Raw genomic sequence first — 16,224 nt, 5'->3', positions numbered from 1 at the left:
CTCTCTATGTCCTTCTCTATATGTTTTCTCTCTTTCTCTCTATCTCGCTCTCTCATTCTTCTCTCTCGTTCTTTCTCTCAATCTCTCCTACCCAGCATCCCTGTGGCCACGTCTCGGACCAGTGACCCGGGCCACTCTAGCGGCGCCTCGGCCAGCTCCAGTGAATCAGAGAGCAGCTCCGAGTCGGATTCAGACAGTGAGAGCAGCTCCAGTGACAGCGAGTGTAACAGGGCCTCCCGGACCGCCACCCCAGAGGTATAACACAATCGCTCCTTACTGTATTGTACCAACCAACAGTCAGATTTCTTTTTACTGTGCTATCAACCAATACTCAACCAGTGTTATACCATAGGGAAAAACATTTATCCTATTATTTTAGACTACAGGAACACACTATATTACACTAATACCACTAGTACAACATTTTGATCCAGGGATGAAAACCCCCCATCTACTCTAATATCACTATTATTTTGATAGGATTAAACTAGCCGACTTAGTAGCAACTTTCCCTCTTTCCCGGTTGTTGCAGTTGATGGTAGTAAAATGATTTCGAGACTTGCATGGCAGCTTAAGCAGCTCAAGTGCCAGGCAGAGTAGTATTCCACAAAGGAGCACTGAGTGTTAGACCCGGGTAAATATTTACCACAGTGCATCTGGGCGCCCTCTACAGGCCATATGACTTCCTGTCCACCAGGGAATGGGAACAGCCAGGTGGGCCAGGAAACGGGCCTGTCTGTCTTTAAGGATGTCTCATTCCCTCTCAAAGTGCGCTCCACTGATGTTTTACTAAAAACACAGGAGTTTTCCGGAAGCCATGTGAGATGGGATTTAAAGGCTAGGCCTTTCAGAGAGGAAGAGGAAGAGTGAAAGGGAAAGTATGTGTTATCCCCTGTTTTTTACTCAGTGGTTTTAATTCCTTAGTCAATTCATTTCCAACACTTCCTTTCCAAATGATTTGCTATCATTTCGATCATTCAGGACAGTATTTATGATTTCATATGAAACACTTCTACTTGTCGTGGGGCATAATGGTACAAAACAAACGATGTGAGATGGCATGATTGGAGACTAGCACAAGGACAATATGGGAGCACTACTCAGTCATTCATGAGTTTCTGAGAGTCTATTTTAATGGTCTCTTCATCAGGACATTGGCTCGGTGGTTTGATAGCATGTAACTCTGAAGAGACAATTGAATTATCACATTTTACTTTCATGAGTCAACACAGTGTTTTATGAAGCTATGTATTCTACTATCAAACCAAACGTGGATCTATCTAACTGTATATTCTTTGTCCTTTCTACTTATTTTGTTCTCACACAGCCTGAACCTCCATCAACAAACAAATGGCAGCTGGATAAGTGGCTGAACAAAGTGACCCCACACAACAAAGCACTTATCAGTACCCAGCCAGAGAGAGAGAGCCATGGGCTCTGCAGCTCCCAGCCTGACCACAGCCAGCAGGCCCCTGGGAGCCAGGACCTGGCCCCAGGAAAGAGCAAGCCTGGGCCCACTGTCCTGCTGGCCCAGACCGACGCCAAGGAACGGGCCCTCCTCAGCCCCATCCGAGAGAAGGCCAAGCCCAAGACTGGACCAAAGGTCTCAGAGGGCAAGAGTTCAAAGTCCCCAGCAGCGGTGGTGGAGCCGGCCCCAGCCAGACGCAGCATTGGAAAGAAGCAGCCAAAGAAAGTGGAGTGCTCATCCAGCCTGGAAGAACACAGCTCCTGGTCCAAGCCCATCAACCCCTCCATCAGCACTACCCCTAAGGAGAAGGAGCCTCCGCCTCTTCTGGAGCCGCCCAAGTCCAGGACCAAGGGCACCAGTGGGAAAGCTGCCCCTAGGAAGGAACCTCGCACCACCACTACCACTACTTCTACTCCAGCTCATCCTCCCCCAGCCCCAGTCCTGGACAAGAAGAAGCACAGGGGGCCCAGCAAGATCCTCCCCAAGTCCAAGGAGTTCATCGAGACGGAGTCTTCGTCGTCTGAGTGCCACTCTGAACCAGAGGATCTGATCAAGGTCCCTAACCCTCCCTGCCCAGGTCCCAGCAGCCTGCAGACTCTCAAAGCAGCCAAGGACTGCAACAGCAATATCCTGAGTGTCAGTAGTCTTACCAGCACCTGCAGCACTTCCATCTCTATCCCAGACCCTGGTGTGGTTGGGGGCTTAATGGAAGACCCCCTCTTGTCCCCTGTCCCCATCGTCCAGAACGAACTGCTGTCCCCTCTCAGGGACTTTGAGGACATCAAGTCACTGTGGGTGAAGATCGAGCTGAGCTTCCTGTCTAGAATCCCAGGACAGGACCCCCCTGAGCCCCCTCCTGTGAAGGTTGAGCCCCAGGAACACTGGGAACCCAGCACCAAGCACAGACGCCAGTCCCCCGCCAGTCAACAGTCTACCCCTGTTGAGAAACCCCCTAGCAAGGCCAAGAGGAAACACAAGGCAAGTGCAGAACCTTTCTCACTCTTTTTCTCTCTAGGTACTAACTGGTATTGGTTTGTAGGATAGTGGTTGGAGTGTGTCCATGGAGGAGCAGTGAGAAAGTGCTGATAGTATGTTCAATGCTGACTGTGCTGTTTGTGTGTGTGTTCTTCAGTCGGACCATTGTAACGCTGTCGGCGGGAGCAAGAAGTTACGGTTGGAGAAAGACTCCATGCTTCTTCCCCCGTGCATCTCACCCATTCACAACCACAAGAACATTAGCACAAAAGAGTAAGTGTTGCCGAACCGCTCACAGTGCAGTACTTACTTAACTCATCACTATGGTTACTGGATGAGAAAAGGAATGTGTAGAGCATCCTGTTATGTACAGTAAATGGTTACAGGGATGTACACATTCATTATGGATGTCCACAGTGTACTTATAGGCTGTTGTTTTTCTCTGATGGGTGGTAGTACTGTGTTGTGAATAGCTACGTCCAACCAGTGTAGATCCTCCTCAGAGAGGATGCTGGGAGGTACAGGAGCAGTGATGTTTCTAGTATGGTATACCCTTAGCTGCTGCTAGCTCTTTGCTGTGTCCTGTGTCCTACAGAATTAAGGTAACATGACACCGACAAGGGCACCAAAGCTAATTTTAGATATTTAATTAGCGCTGCGGAGACCTACTGCTCATCAAAGGGACGCTGGTGACAAGGGTCGGGGGGTCGAGTGTAGTGAGTCCGGAGGATGGAGTGTCCACTAGCTGAGCTTTACCACTAATCACTACATATATTTAATATGATTACCCAGCGCTGTGATATGAGCTGCCACGGGTATCTAGTGCAGAAATATTGAACCCTTTGGTCTGGGCTGAAGCCTTTAAATCAGTTGAATTTAGACAACCTCAAAGCCTTTTAATCAGATTGGAGTGTAAAGATGTGTTTTATTAATTCCGTTAAACCGACCAGGGTTCTGCTCATTTTCAGGCCTGTGAAACAAGACGAAATATGCTGCTGTTGACAAATAACCTGAGCAACATAATCCTAATGAGGTTTTCTGACTGCGTTTCCCCCGTTACTGCTTTAGGCGCTCTTGCACCAGCTAAGCACTTTTTTTCTCATATATAAAATCCCCATGAGTTTAGGGAAAGGGGGCGAAAATAATCTGTTGTTGCAAACAATGTGAAAAATATAGTAGCTGTGGGAGGGAGGCGAGGTTTCTCGCTACTACTTTACATTCTTGCTGGTTTTAAAACTCAATAGTGACTGAGGAAACGGCAACTTCCTTACCTGTCTCTTATCTGTTAACATGGAGAAATTGAGAAAATTTTATTGTTAATAGAAGCCCCACGTGGGCACACACACACACAGCTATACCGAGAACCCACTCACATGGATCCAGACTGCAGTCCGCTGGGTTCCCCTCTGAGGGGCCAGGTTTCTGGAGCATGAGTGGATATTAGAAGGACTGTGAATCTAAGTGCTTTCTGTCTCAACAAACTGCCGTTCCACTGCCTGATCAATCAATATTCTGACCCGTCAGTGCACTACAGGGCTATTTCTAGTCCTATTTCTAGTCCAATTTCTAGTCCTATTTCTAGTCCTATTTCTAGTCCAATTTCTAGTCCTATTTCTAGTCCAATTTCTAGTCCAATTTCTAGGCTGCCTCCTTAGAGGGTCAGGCACTGAAAGAATAATGTGGAAAAATGAAACGGTTTTATGGTTTTAAACCACGCCAAAAGGATATGTTTAAATTATATTAAATATCATTGATATACTCCTTTTCGTTCTTTTTTTACATTCCGAAGAACAAAACCAACGTATACATACTTACCGACAACGTACAGACACATACAAACAATGACTACATCTCATCTGTCCAGACCCGCCTGTCACAACCCCATCCCTAGTGCCTGCATTAATGTTTGCCACATGGCCTTAAATTGAACCAATTTGTTTTTCTCAGTCGCCCATGCTATTTCAATAACAAATCATTCGATTTTTTCCATTGTGTTAAGGATGGCGGATTGATTGACTTCCTAGTTTTTAAGTATATGTTTTTTCAAGATGAGTGATAAGAAAATAATTTTACAGCCCATTGGTACCTCACTACACCCCCATATGTCATGTCTTGAAATATGCAGACATGCGGATTAAAATGATGTTTATATTGTGGGGGGGGGGGGGCAGGCCAAATATTGTTCTTCTCTTATGTCTGTTTTGGTAACACTTTGAAAGGTACCTACATAAGGATGCCATAACACTTCATAAGCAATACATAAGCGTTCATAAATGTTTCTGTATTTGTCTAATCCCAGCTCTCTGAGGAAACAGCCCAGGAAGAGAGAGCTGCTGCCTCCCCTGCTGTCGCCGCTCTCCGACGATCCCCCCGTCCGCCAGCGCAGGACCAGCGAGTGTTCCTCCTTCAGCCAGGAGGGCAGCGCTAGCGGCGCCTTATTACTACCCACCCTCAGCTGCTCTCTGCCCCCCTTCTCCTCCTCCTCATCCTCATCTTCTTCTCACAAGCACCTCAGCAAAGGAGAGAGCAAATTCTTCTCACATTCCAAGACAAGCAGTGTAAGTAGGGGCAAGCTGTTGTTCTTCGGCGTTATTATACAGTAAAATGGAATGTGTAAAATATTACTTTTGTATTGCTATCATCAATTACCGAGCAACATTTTTAAAATGGATGGTTTAAACTATTATTTTAAAGTGTGATACTTTTGCGTCCACTCCATTTGCTAAGAGAACGTGTCATCTACAATTCATTGTGCAGAGAAGTTGGAAGACGGTGCTGTTGCTGCAGATTATTTCTCTGCTCCAGGCTTCTACCACTATTTCCTGTGTTTTTGCAAATCTAATCTAATTACCCTTTGAAAGGAGTTCTAAACAGCCTTGAAGAGAGGGAAGTGGTTGAATATGTTGAAAGCCAGGACAGAAAGAAATACACCATGGTGACAATGTAACGGCAGTCCAAATCACCAAGGTGAATCCTTACAGTATTATTAGACTTACTGCTGGATGCTAATTAGCATTTTAATTGACCCCTCCATCTCACAGGAGGAAGATACCCACAGCAAACCATCTGGCAGTTTCCATGGCAACGGTCAGTCTGATTCCGACCTTTGGTCCAACCCCTCATCTCTGTCCATGGACCACATGGAACCAAGAAGACCGAAGCTAACGTTCAATAACAAGTACGTATGACTAACTAACTTCTCCAAACACTCCAACACATATTGTGTTTTTGTCTCTGATGTACTGACAGATTGACATGATGTACTGACAGATTGACATGATGTACTGACAGATTGAATGACATAATGCACTGAGAGATTGACATAATGCACTGACAGATTGAATGACATAATGCACTGACAGATTGACATGATGTACTGACAGATTGAATGACATAATGCACTGACAGATTGACATAATGCACTGACAGATTGACATAATGCACTGACAGATTGAATGACATAATGCACTGACAGATTGACATGGTGTACTGACAGATTGAATGACATAATGCACTGACAGATTGACATAATGCACTGACAGATTGAATGACATAATGCACTGACAGATTGACATAATGCACTGACAGATTGAATGACATGATGCACTGACAGATTGACATAATGCACTGACAGATTGAATGACATAATGCACTGACAGATTGAATGACATGATGTACTGACAGATTGACATGATGTACTGACAGATTTGAATAACATTAGTACTGACAGATTGAATGACATGATGTACTGACAGATTGAATGACATGATGTACTGACAGATTGACATGATGTACTGACAGATTGAATGACATGATGTACTGACAGATTGAATGACATGATGTACTGACAGATTGACATGATGTACTGACAGATTTGAATGACATAATGTACTGACAGATTGAATGACATAATGCACTGACAGATTGACATGATGTACTGACAGATTGAATGACATAATGCACTGACAGATTGACATAATGCACTGACAGATTGAATGACATAATGCACTGACAGATTGACATGATGTACTGACAGATTGAATGACATAATGAACTGACAGATTGACATGGTGTACTGACAGATTGAATGACATAATGCACTGACAGATTGACATAATGCACTGACAGATTGAATGACATAATGCACTGACAGATTGACATAATGCACTGACAGATTGAATGACATGATGTACTGACAGATTGAATGACATGATGTACTGACAGATTGAATGACATGATGTACTGACAGATTGAATGACATGATGTACTGACAGATTGACATGATGTACTGACAGATTGAATGACATGATGTACTGACAGATTGACATGATGTACTGACAGATTGAATGACATAATGCACTGACAGATTGACATGATGTACTGACAGATTGAATGACATAATGCACTGACAGATTGACATAATGCACTGACAGATTGAATGACATAATGCACTGACAGATTGACATGATGTACTGACAGATTGAATGACATAATGCACTGACAGATTGACATGGTGTACTGACAGATTGAATGACATAATGCACTGACAGATTGACATAATGCACTGACAGATTGAATGACATAATGCACTGACAGATTGAATGACATAATGCACTGACAGATTGACATAATGCACTGACAGATTGAATGACATGATGTACTGACAGATTGACATGATGTACTGACAGATTGAATGACATAATGCACTGACAGATTGAATGACATGATGTACTGACAGATTGAATGACATGATGTACTGACAGATTGACATGATGTACTGACAGATTGAATGACATAATGCACTGACAGATTGACATGATGTACTGACAGATTGAATGACATAATGCACTGACAGATTGACATAATGCACTGACAGATTGAATGACATAATGCACTGACAGATTGACATGATGTACTGACAGATTGAATGACATAATGCACTGACAGATTGACATAATGCACTGACAGATTGAATGACATAATGCACTGACAGATTGAATGACATAATGCACTGACAGATTGACATAATGCACTGACAGATTGAATGACATGATGTACTGACAGATTTGAATGACATGATGTACTGACAGATTGAATGACATGATGCACTGACAGATTGACATAATGCACTGACAGATTGAATGACATAATGCACTGACAGATTGACATGGTGTACTGACAGATTGAATGACATAATGCACTGACAGATTGAATGACATAATGCACTGACAGATTGAATGACATAATGCACTGACAGATTGACATAATGCACTGACAGATTGAATGACATAATGCACTGACAGATTGACATAATGCACTGACAGATTGAATGACATGATGCACTGACAGATTGACATAATGCACTGACAGATTGAATGACATAATGCACTGACAGATTGACATAATGCACTGACAGATTGAATGACATAATGCACTGACAGATTGACATAATGCACTGACAGATTGAATGACATAATGCACTGACAGATTGACATGGTGTACTGACAGAATGAATGACATGATGTACTGACAGATTGACATGATGTACTGACAGATTTGAATAACATTAGTACTGACAGATTGAATGACATGATGTACTGACAGATTGAATGACAAGATGTACTGACAGATTGAATGACATGATGTACTGACAGATTGACATGATGTACTGACAGATTTGAATGACATAATGTACTGACAGATTGAATGACATAATGCACTGACAGATTGACATGATGTACTGACAAATTGAATGACATAATGCACTGACAGATTGACATAATGCACTGACAGATTGAATGACATAATGAACTGACAGATTGACATGATGTACTGACAGATTGAATGACATAATGAACTGACAGATTGACATGGTGTACTGACAGATTGAATGACATAATGCACTGACAGATTGACATAATGCACTGACAGATTGAATGACATAATGCACTGACAGATTGACATAATGCACTGACAGATTGAATGACATGATGTACTGACAGATTGAATGACATGATGTACTGACAGATTGAATGACATGATGTACTGACAGATTGAATGACATGATGTACTGACAGATTGAATGACATGATGTACTGACAGATTGACATGATGTACTGACAGATTGAATGACATGATGTACTGACAGATTGAATGACATGATGTACTGACAGATTGACATGATGTACTGACAGATTGAATGACATAATGCACTGACAGATTGACATGATGTACTGACAGATTGAATGACATAATGCACTGACAGATTGACATAATGCACTGACAGATTGAATGACATAATGCACTGACAGATTGACATGATGTACTGACAGATTGAATGACATAATGCACTGACAGATTGACATGGTGTACTGACAGATTGAATGACATAATGCACTGACAGATTGACATAATGCACTGACAGATTGAATGACATAATGCACTGACAGATTGAATGACATAATGCACTGACAGATTGACATAATGCACTGACAGATTGAATGACATGATGTACTGACAGATTGAATGACATGATGTACTGACAGATTGAATGACATGATGTACTGACAGATTGAATGACATGATGTACTGACAGATTGACATGATGTACTGACAGATTGAATGACATAATGTACTGACAGATTTGAATGACATGATGTACTGACAGATTGAATGACATGATGTACTGACAGATTGACATGATGTACTGACAGATTGAATGACATAATGCACTGACAGATTGAATGACATGATGTACTGACAGATTGACATGATGTACTGACAGATTGAATGACATGATGTACTGACAGATTGAATGACATGATGTACTGACAGATTGAATGACATAATGCACTGACAGATTGACATGATGTACTGACAGATTGAATGAGATGATGTACTGACAGATTGACATGATGTACTGACAGATTGAATGACATAATGCACTGACAGATTGACATGGTGTACTGACAGAATGAATGACATGATGTACTGACAGATTGACATGATGTACTGACAGATTTGAATAACATTAGTACTGACAGATTGAATGACATGATGTACTGACAGATTGATTGACATGATGTACTGACAGATTGAATGACATAATGCACTGACAGATTGACATGATGTACTGACAGATTGAATGACATAATGCACTGACAGATTGACATAATGCACTGACAGATTGAATGACATAATGCACTGACAGATTGACATGATGTACTGACAGATTGAATGACATAATGAACTGACAGATTGACATGGTGTACTGACAGATTGAATGACATAATGCACTGACAGATTGACATAATGCACTGACAGATTGAATGACATAATGCACTGACAGATTGACATAATGCACTGACAGATTGAATGACATGATGTACTGACAGATTGAATGACATGATGTACTGACAGATTGAATGACATGATGTACTGACAGATTGAATGACATGATGTACTGATAGATTGAATGACATGATGTACTGACAGATTGAATGACATGATGTACTGACAGATTGAATGACATGATGTACTGACAGATTGAATGACATGATGTACTGACAGATTGAATGACATGATGTACTGACAGATTGACATGATGTACTGACAGATTGAATGACATGATGTACTGACAGATTGAATGACATGATGTACTGACAGATTGACATGATGTACTGACAGATTGAATGACATAATGCACTGACTGAATGACATGATGTACTGACAGATTGAATGACATAATGCACTGACAGATTGACATAATGCACTGACAGATTGAATGACATAATGCACTGACAGATTGAATGACATAATGCACTGACAGATTGACATAATGCACTGACAGATTGAATGACATGATGTACTGACAGATTGAATGACATGATGTACTGACAGATGGAATGACATAATGTACTGACAGATTTGAATGACATGATGTACTGACAGATTGACATGATGTACTGACAGATTTGAATGACATGATGTACTGACAGATTGAATGACATGATGTACTGACAGATTGACATGATGTACTGACAGATTGAATGACATAATGCACTGACAGATTGAATGACATGATGTACTGACAGATTGACATGATGTACTGACAGATTGAATGACATGATGTACTGACAGATTGAATGACATGATGTACTGACAGATTGAATGACATAATGCACTGACAGATTGACATGATGTACTGACAGATTGAATGAGATGATGTACTGACAGATTGACATGATGTACTGACAGATTGAATGACATAATGCACTGACAGATTGACATGATGTACTGACAGATTGAATGACATAATGTACTGACAGATTGAATGACATGATGTACTGACAGATTGAATGACATAATGCGCTGACAGATTGAATGACATAATGCACTGACAGATTGACATGATGTACTGACAGATTGAATGACATAATGCACTGACAGATTGAATGACATGATGTACTGACAGATTGAATGACATGATGTACTGACAGATTGACATGATGTACTGACAGATTGAATGGCATGATGTACTGTCAGATTGAATGACATGATGTACTGACAGATTGAATGACATAATGCACTGACAGATTGACATGATGTACTGACAGATTGAATGAGATGATGTACTGACAGATTGACATGATGTACTGACAGATTGAATGACATAATGCACTGACAGATTGACATGATGTACTGACAGATTGAATGACATAATGTACTGACAGATTGAATGACATGATGTACTGACAGATTGAATGACATAATGCACTGACAGATTGACATGATGTACTGACAGATTGAATGACATAATGCACTGACAGATTGAATGACATGATGTACTGACAGATTGAATGACATGATGTACTGACAGATTGACATGATGTACTGACAGATTGAATGGCATGATGTACTGACAGATTGAATGACATGATGTACTGACAGATTGAATGACATGATGTACTGACAGATTGAATGAAATAATGCACTGACAGATTGACATGATGTACTGACAGATTGAATGACATAATGTACTGACAGATTGAATGACATGATGTACTGACAGATTGAATGACATGATGTACTGACAGATTGAATGACATGATGTACTGACAGATTGAATGACATGATGTACTGACAGATTGAATGACATAATGCACTGACAGATTGAATGACATAATGCACTGACAGATTGACATGATTTACTGACAGATTGAATGACATAATGCACTGACAGATTGAATGACATGATGTACTGACAGATTGAATGACAGGATGTACTGACAGATTTGAATGACATGATGTACTGACAGATTGAATGACATGATGTACTGACAGATTGACATGATGTACTGACAGATTGAATGACATGATGTACTGACAGATTGAATGACATGATGTACTGACAGATTGAATGACATGATGTACTGACAGATTGACATGATGTACTGACAGATTGAATGACATGATGTACTGACAGATTGACATGATGTACTGACAGATTGAATGACATAATGCACTGACAGATTGACATGATGTACTGACAGATTGAATGACATGATGTACTGACAGATTGAATGACATAATGCACTGACAGATTGAATGACATAATGCACTGACAGATTGAATGACATAATGCACTGACATATTGAATGACATGATGTACTGACAGATTGAATGACATGATGTACTGACAGATTGAATGACATGATGTACTGACAGACTTGAATGACATAATGCACTGACAGATTGAATGACATGATGTACTGACAGATTGATTGACATGATGTACTGACAGATTGAATGACATAATGTACTGACAGACTTGAATGACATGATGTACTGACAGATTGAATGACATGATGTACTGACAGATTGAATGACATGATGTACTGATAGATTGACATGATGTACTGACAGATTGAATGACATGATGTACTGACAGATTGAATGACATGATGTACTGACAGATTGAATGACATGATGTACTGACAGATTGAATGACATGATGTACTGACAGATTGAATGAAATAATGCACTGACAGATTGACATGATGTACTGACAGATTGAATGACATGATGTACTGACAGATTGAATGACATGATGTAAGTGACAGATTGAATGACATGATGTACTGACAGATTGACATGATGTACTGACAGATTGAATGACATGATGTACTGACAGATTGACATGATGTACTGACAGATTTAATGACATAATGCACTGACAGATTGACATGATGTACTGACAGATTGAATGACATGATGTACTGACAGATTGAATGATATGATGTACTGACAGATTGAATGACATGATGTACTGACAGATTTGAATGACATGATGTACTGACAGATTGAATGACATGATGTACTGACAGATTTGAATGACATGATGTACTGACAGATTGAATGACATGATGTACTGACAGATTGAATGACATGATGTACTGATAGATTGACATGATGTACTGACAGATTGAATGACATGATGTACTGACAGATTGAATGACATAATGCACTGACAGATTGACATGATGTATTGACAGATTGAATGACATAATGCACTGACAGATTGAATGACATGATGTACTGACAGATTGAATGACATGATGTACTGACAGATTGACATGATGTACTGACAGATTGAATGACATGATGTACTGACAGATTGACATGATGTACTGACAGATTGACATGATGTACTGACAGATTGACATGATGTACTGACAGATTGAATGACATAATGCACTGACAGATTGAATGACATGATGTACTGACATATTGAATGACATGATGTACTGACAGATTGAATGATATGATGTACTGACAGATTGAATGACATGATGTACTGACAGATTTGAATGACATGATGTACTGACAGATTGAATGACATGATGTACTGACAGATTTGAATGACATGATGTACTGACAGATTGAATGACATGATGTACTGACAGATTGAATGACATAATGCACTGACAGATTGACATGATGTATTGACAGATTGAATGACATAATGCACTGACAGATTGAATGACATGATGTACTGACAGATTGAATGACATGATGTACTGACAGATTGACATGATGTACTGACAGATTGAATGACATGATGTACTGACAGATTGACATGATGTACTGACAGATTGACATGATGTACTGACAGATTGACATGATGTACTGACAGATTGAATGACATAATGCACTGACAGATTGAATGACATGATGTACTGACAGATTGAATGACATGGTGTACTGACAGATTGAATGACATAATGCACTGACAGATTGAATGACATGATGTACTGACAGATTGAATGACATGATGTACTGACAGATTGACATTATGTACTGACAGATTTGAATGACATAATGTACTGACAGATTGAATGACATGATGTACTGACAGATTGAATGACATGATGTACTGACAGATTGACATTATGTACTGACAGATTTGAATGACATAATGTACTGACAGATTGAATGACATGATGTACTGACAGATTGAATGACATGATGTACTGACAGATTGAATGACATGATGTACTGACAGATTGAATGACATAATGCACTGACAGATTGAATGACATAATGCACTGACAGATTTAATGACATGATGTACTGACAGACTGAATGACATGATGTACTGACAGATTGAATGACATGATGCACTGACAGATTGAATGACATGATGTACTGACAGACTGAATGACATGATGTACTGACCGACTGAATGACATGATGTACTGACAGATTGAATGACATGATGTACTGACAGATTGACATGATGTACTGACATATTGAATGACATGATGTACTGACAGATTGAATGACGTGATGTACTGACAGATTGACATGATGTACTGACAGATTGAATGACATAATGCACTGACAGATTGACATAATGCACTGACAGATTGAATGACATGATGTACTGACAGATTGACATGATGTACTGACAGATTGAATGACATAATGCACTGACAGATTGAATGACATGATGTACTGACAGATTGAATGACATGATGTACTGACAGATTGACATGATGTACTGACAGATTGAATGACATAATGCACTGACAGATTGACATGATGTACTGACAGATTGAATGACATAATGCACTGACAGATTGACATAATGCACTGACAGATTGAATGACATAATGCACTGACAGATTGACATGATGTACTGACAGATTGAATGACATAATGCACTGACAGATTGACATGGTGTACTGACAGATTGAATGACATAATGCACTGACAAATTGACATAATGCACTGACAGATTGAATGACATAATGCACTGACAGATTGACATAATGCACTGACAGATTGAATGACATGATGTACTGACAGATTTGAATGACATGATGTACTGACAGATTGAATGACATGATGCACTGACAGATTGACATAATGCACTGACAGATTGAATGACATAATGCACTGACAGATTGACATGGTGTACTGACAGATTGAATGACATAATGCACTGACAGATTGACATAATGCACTGACAGATTGAATGACATAATGCACTGACAGATTGACATAATGCACTGACAGATTGAATGACATGATGCACTGACAGATTGACATAATGCACTGACAGATTGAATGACATAATGCACTGACAGATTGACATAATGCACTGACAGATTGAATGACATAATGCACTGACAGATTGACATAATGCACTGACAGATTGAATGACATAATGCACTGACAGATTGACATGGTGTACTGACAGAATGAATGACATGATGTACTGACAGATTGACATGATGTACTGACAGATTTGAATAACATTAGTACTGACAGATTGAATGACATGATGTACTGACAGATTGAATGACATGATGTACTGACAGATTGAATGACATGATGTACTGACAGATTGACATGATGTACTGACAGATTTGAATGACATAATGTACTGACAGATTGAATGACATAATGCACTGACAGATTGACATGATGTACTGACAAATTGAATGACATAATGCACTGACAGATTGACATAATGCACTGACAGATTGAATGACATAATGAACTGACAGATTGACATGATGTACTGACAGATTGAATGACATAATGAACTGACAGATTGACATGGTGTACTGACAGATTGAATGACATAATGCACTGACAGATTGACATAATGCACTGACAGATTGAATGACATAATGCACTGACAGATTGACATAATGCACTGACAGATTGAATGACATGATGTACTGACAGATTGAATGACATGATGTACTGACAGATTGAATGACATGATGTACTGACAGATTGAATGACATGATGTACTGACAGATTGAATGACATGATGTACTGACAGATTGACATGATGTACTGACAGATTGAATGACATGATGTACTGACAGATTGAATGACATGATGTACTGACAGATTGACATGATGTACTGACAGATTGAATGACATAATGCACTGACAGATTGACATGATGTACTGACAGATTGAATGACATAATGCACTGACAGATTGACATAATGCACTGACAGATTGAATGACATAATGCACTGACAGATTGACATGATGTACTGACAGATTGAATGACATAATGCACTGACAGATTGACATGGTGTACTGACAGATTGAATGACATAATGCACTGACAGATTGACATAATGCACTGACAGATTGAATGACATAATGCACTGACAGATTGACATAATGCACTGACAGATTGAATGACATGATGTACTGACAGATTGAATGACATGATGTACTGACAGATTGAA

The 16,224-nt window shown here is 39.9% G+C and overlaps 1 protein-coding gene across 1 annotated transcript in view; it reads left to right on the top strand.

The window, feature by feature from the left end:
- aff2 (AF4/FMR2 family, member 2) overlaps positions 1-16,224 on the top strand; it is a 328,554-nt gene that overhangs the window by 288,725 nt on the left and 23,605 nt on the right. The window contains exons 11-15 of the mRNA XM_029770596.1: positions 96-255; positions 1,328-2,446; positions 2,601-2,716; positions 4,743-5,001; positions 5,485-5,621. Coding sequence (XP_029626456.1) covers positions 96-255; positions 1,328-2,446; positions 2,601-2,716; positions 4,743-5,001; positions 5,485-5,621 — 1,791 coding nt within the window. The remainder of the gene's footprint in view (positions 1-95; positions 256-1,327; positions 2,447-2,600; positions 2,717-4,742; positions 5,002-5,484; positions 5,622-16,224) is intronic.

The sequence above is a fragment of the Salmo trutta genome, chromosome 13 (assembly GCF_901001165.1).
Source record: "Salmo trutta chromosome 13, fSalTru1.1, whole genome shotgun sequence".
Lineage (NCBI taxonomy): Eukaryota > Metazoa > Chordata > Actinopteri > Salmoniformes > Salmonidae > Salmo > Salmo trutta.
Note: the sequence above shows the minus strand (reverse complement) of the source record. Positions and strands in the feature narration are given on the sequence as shown.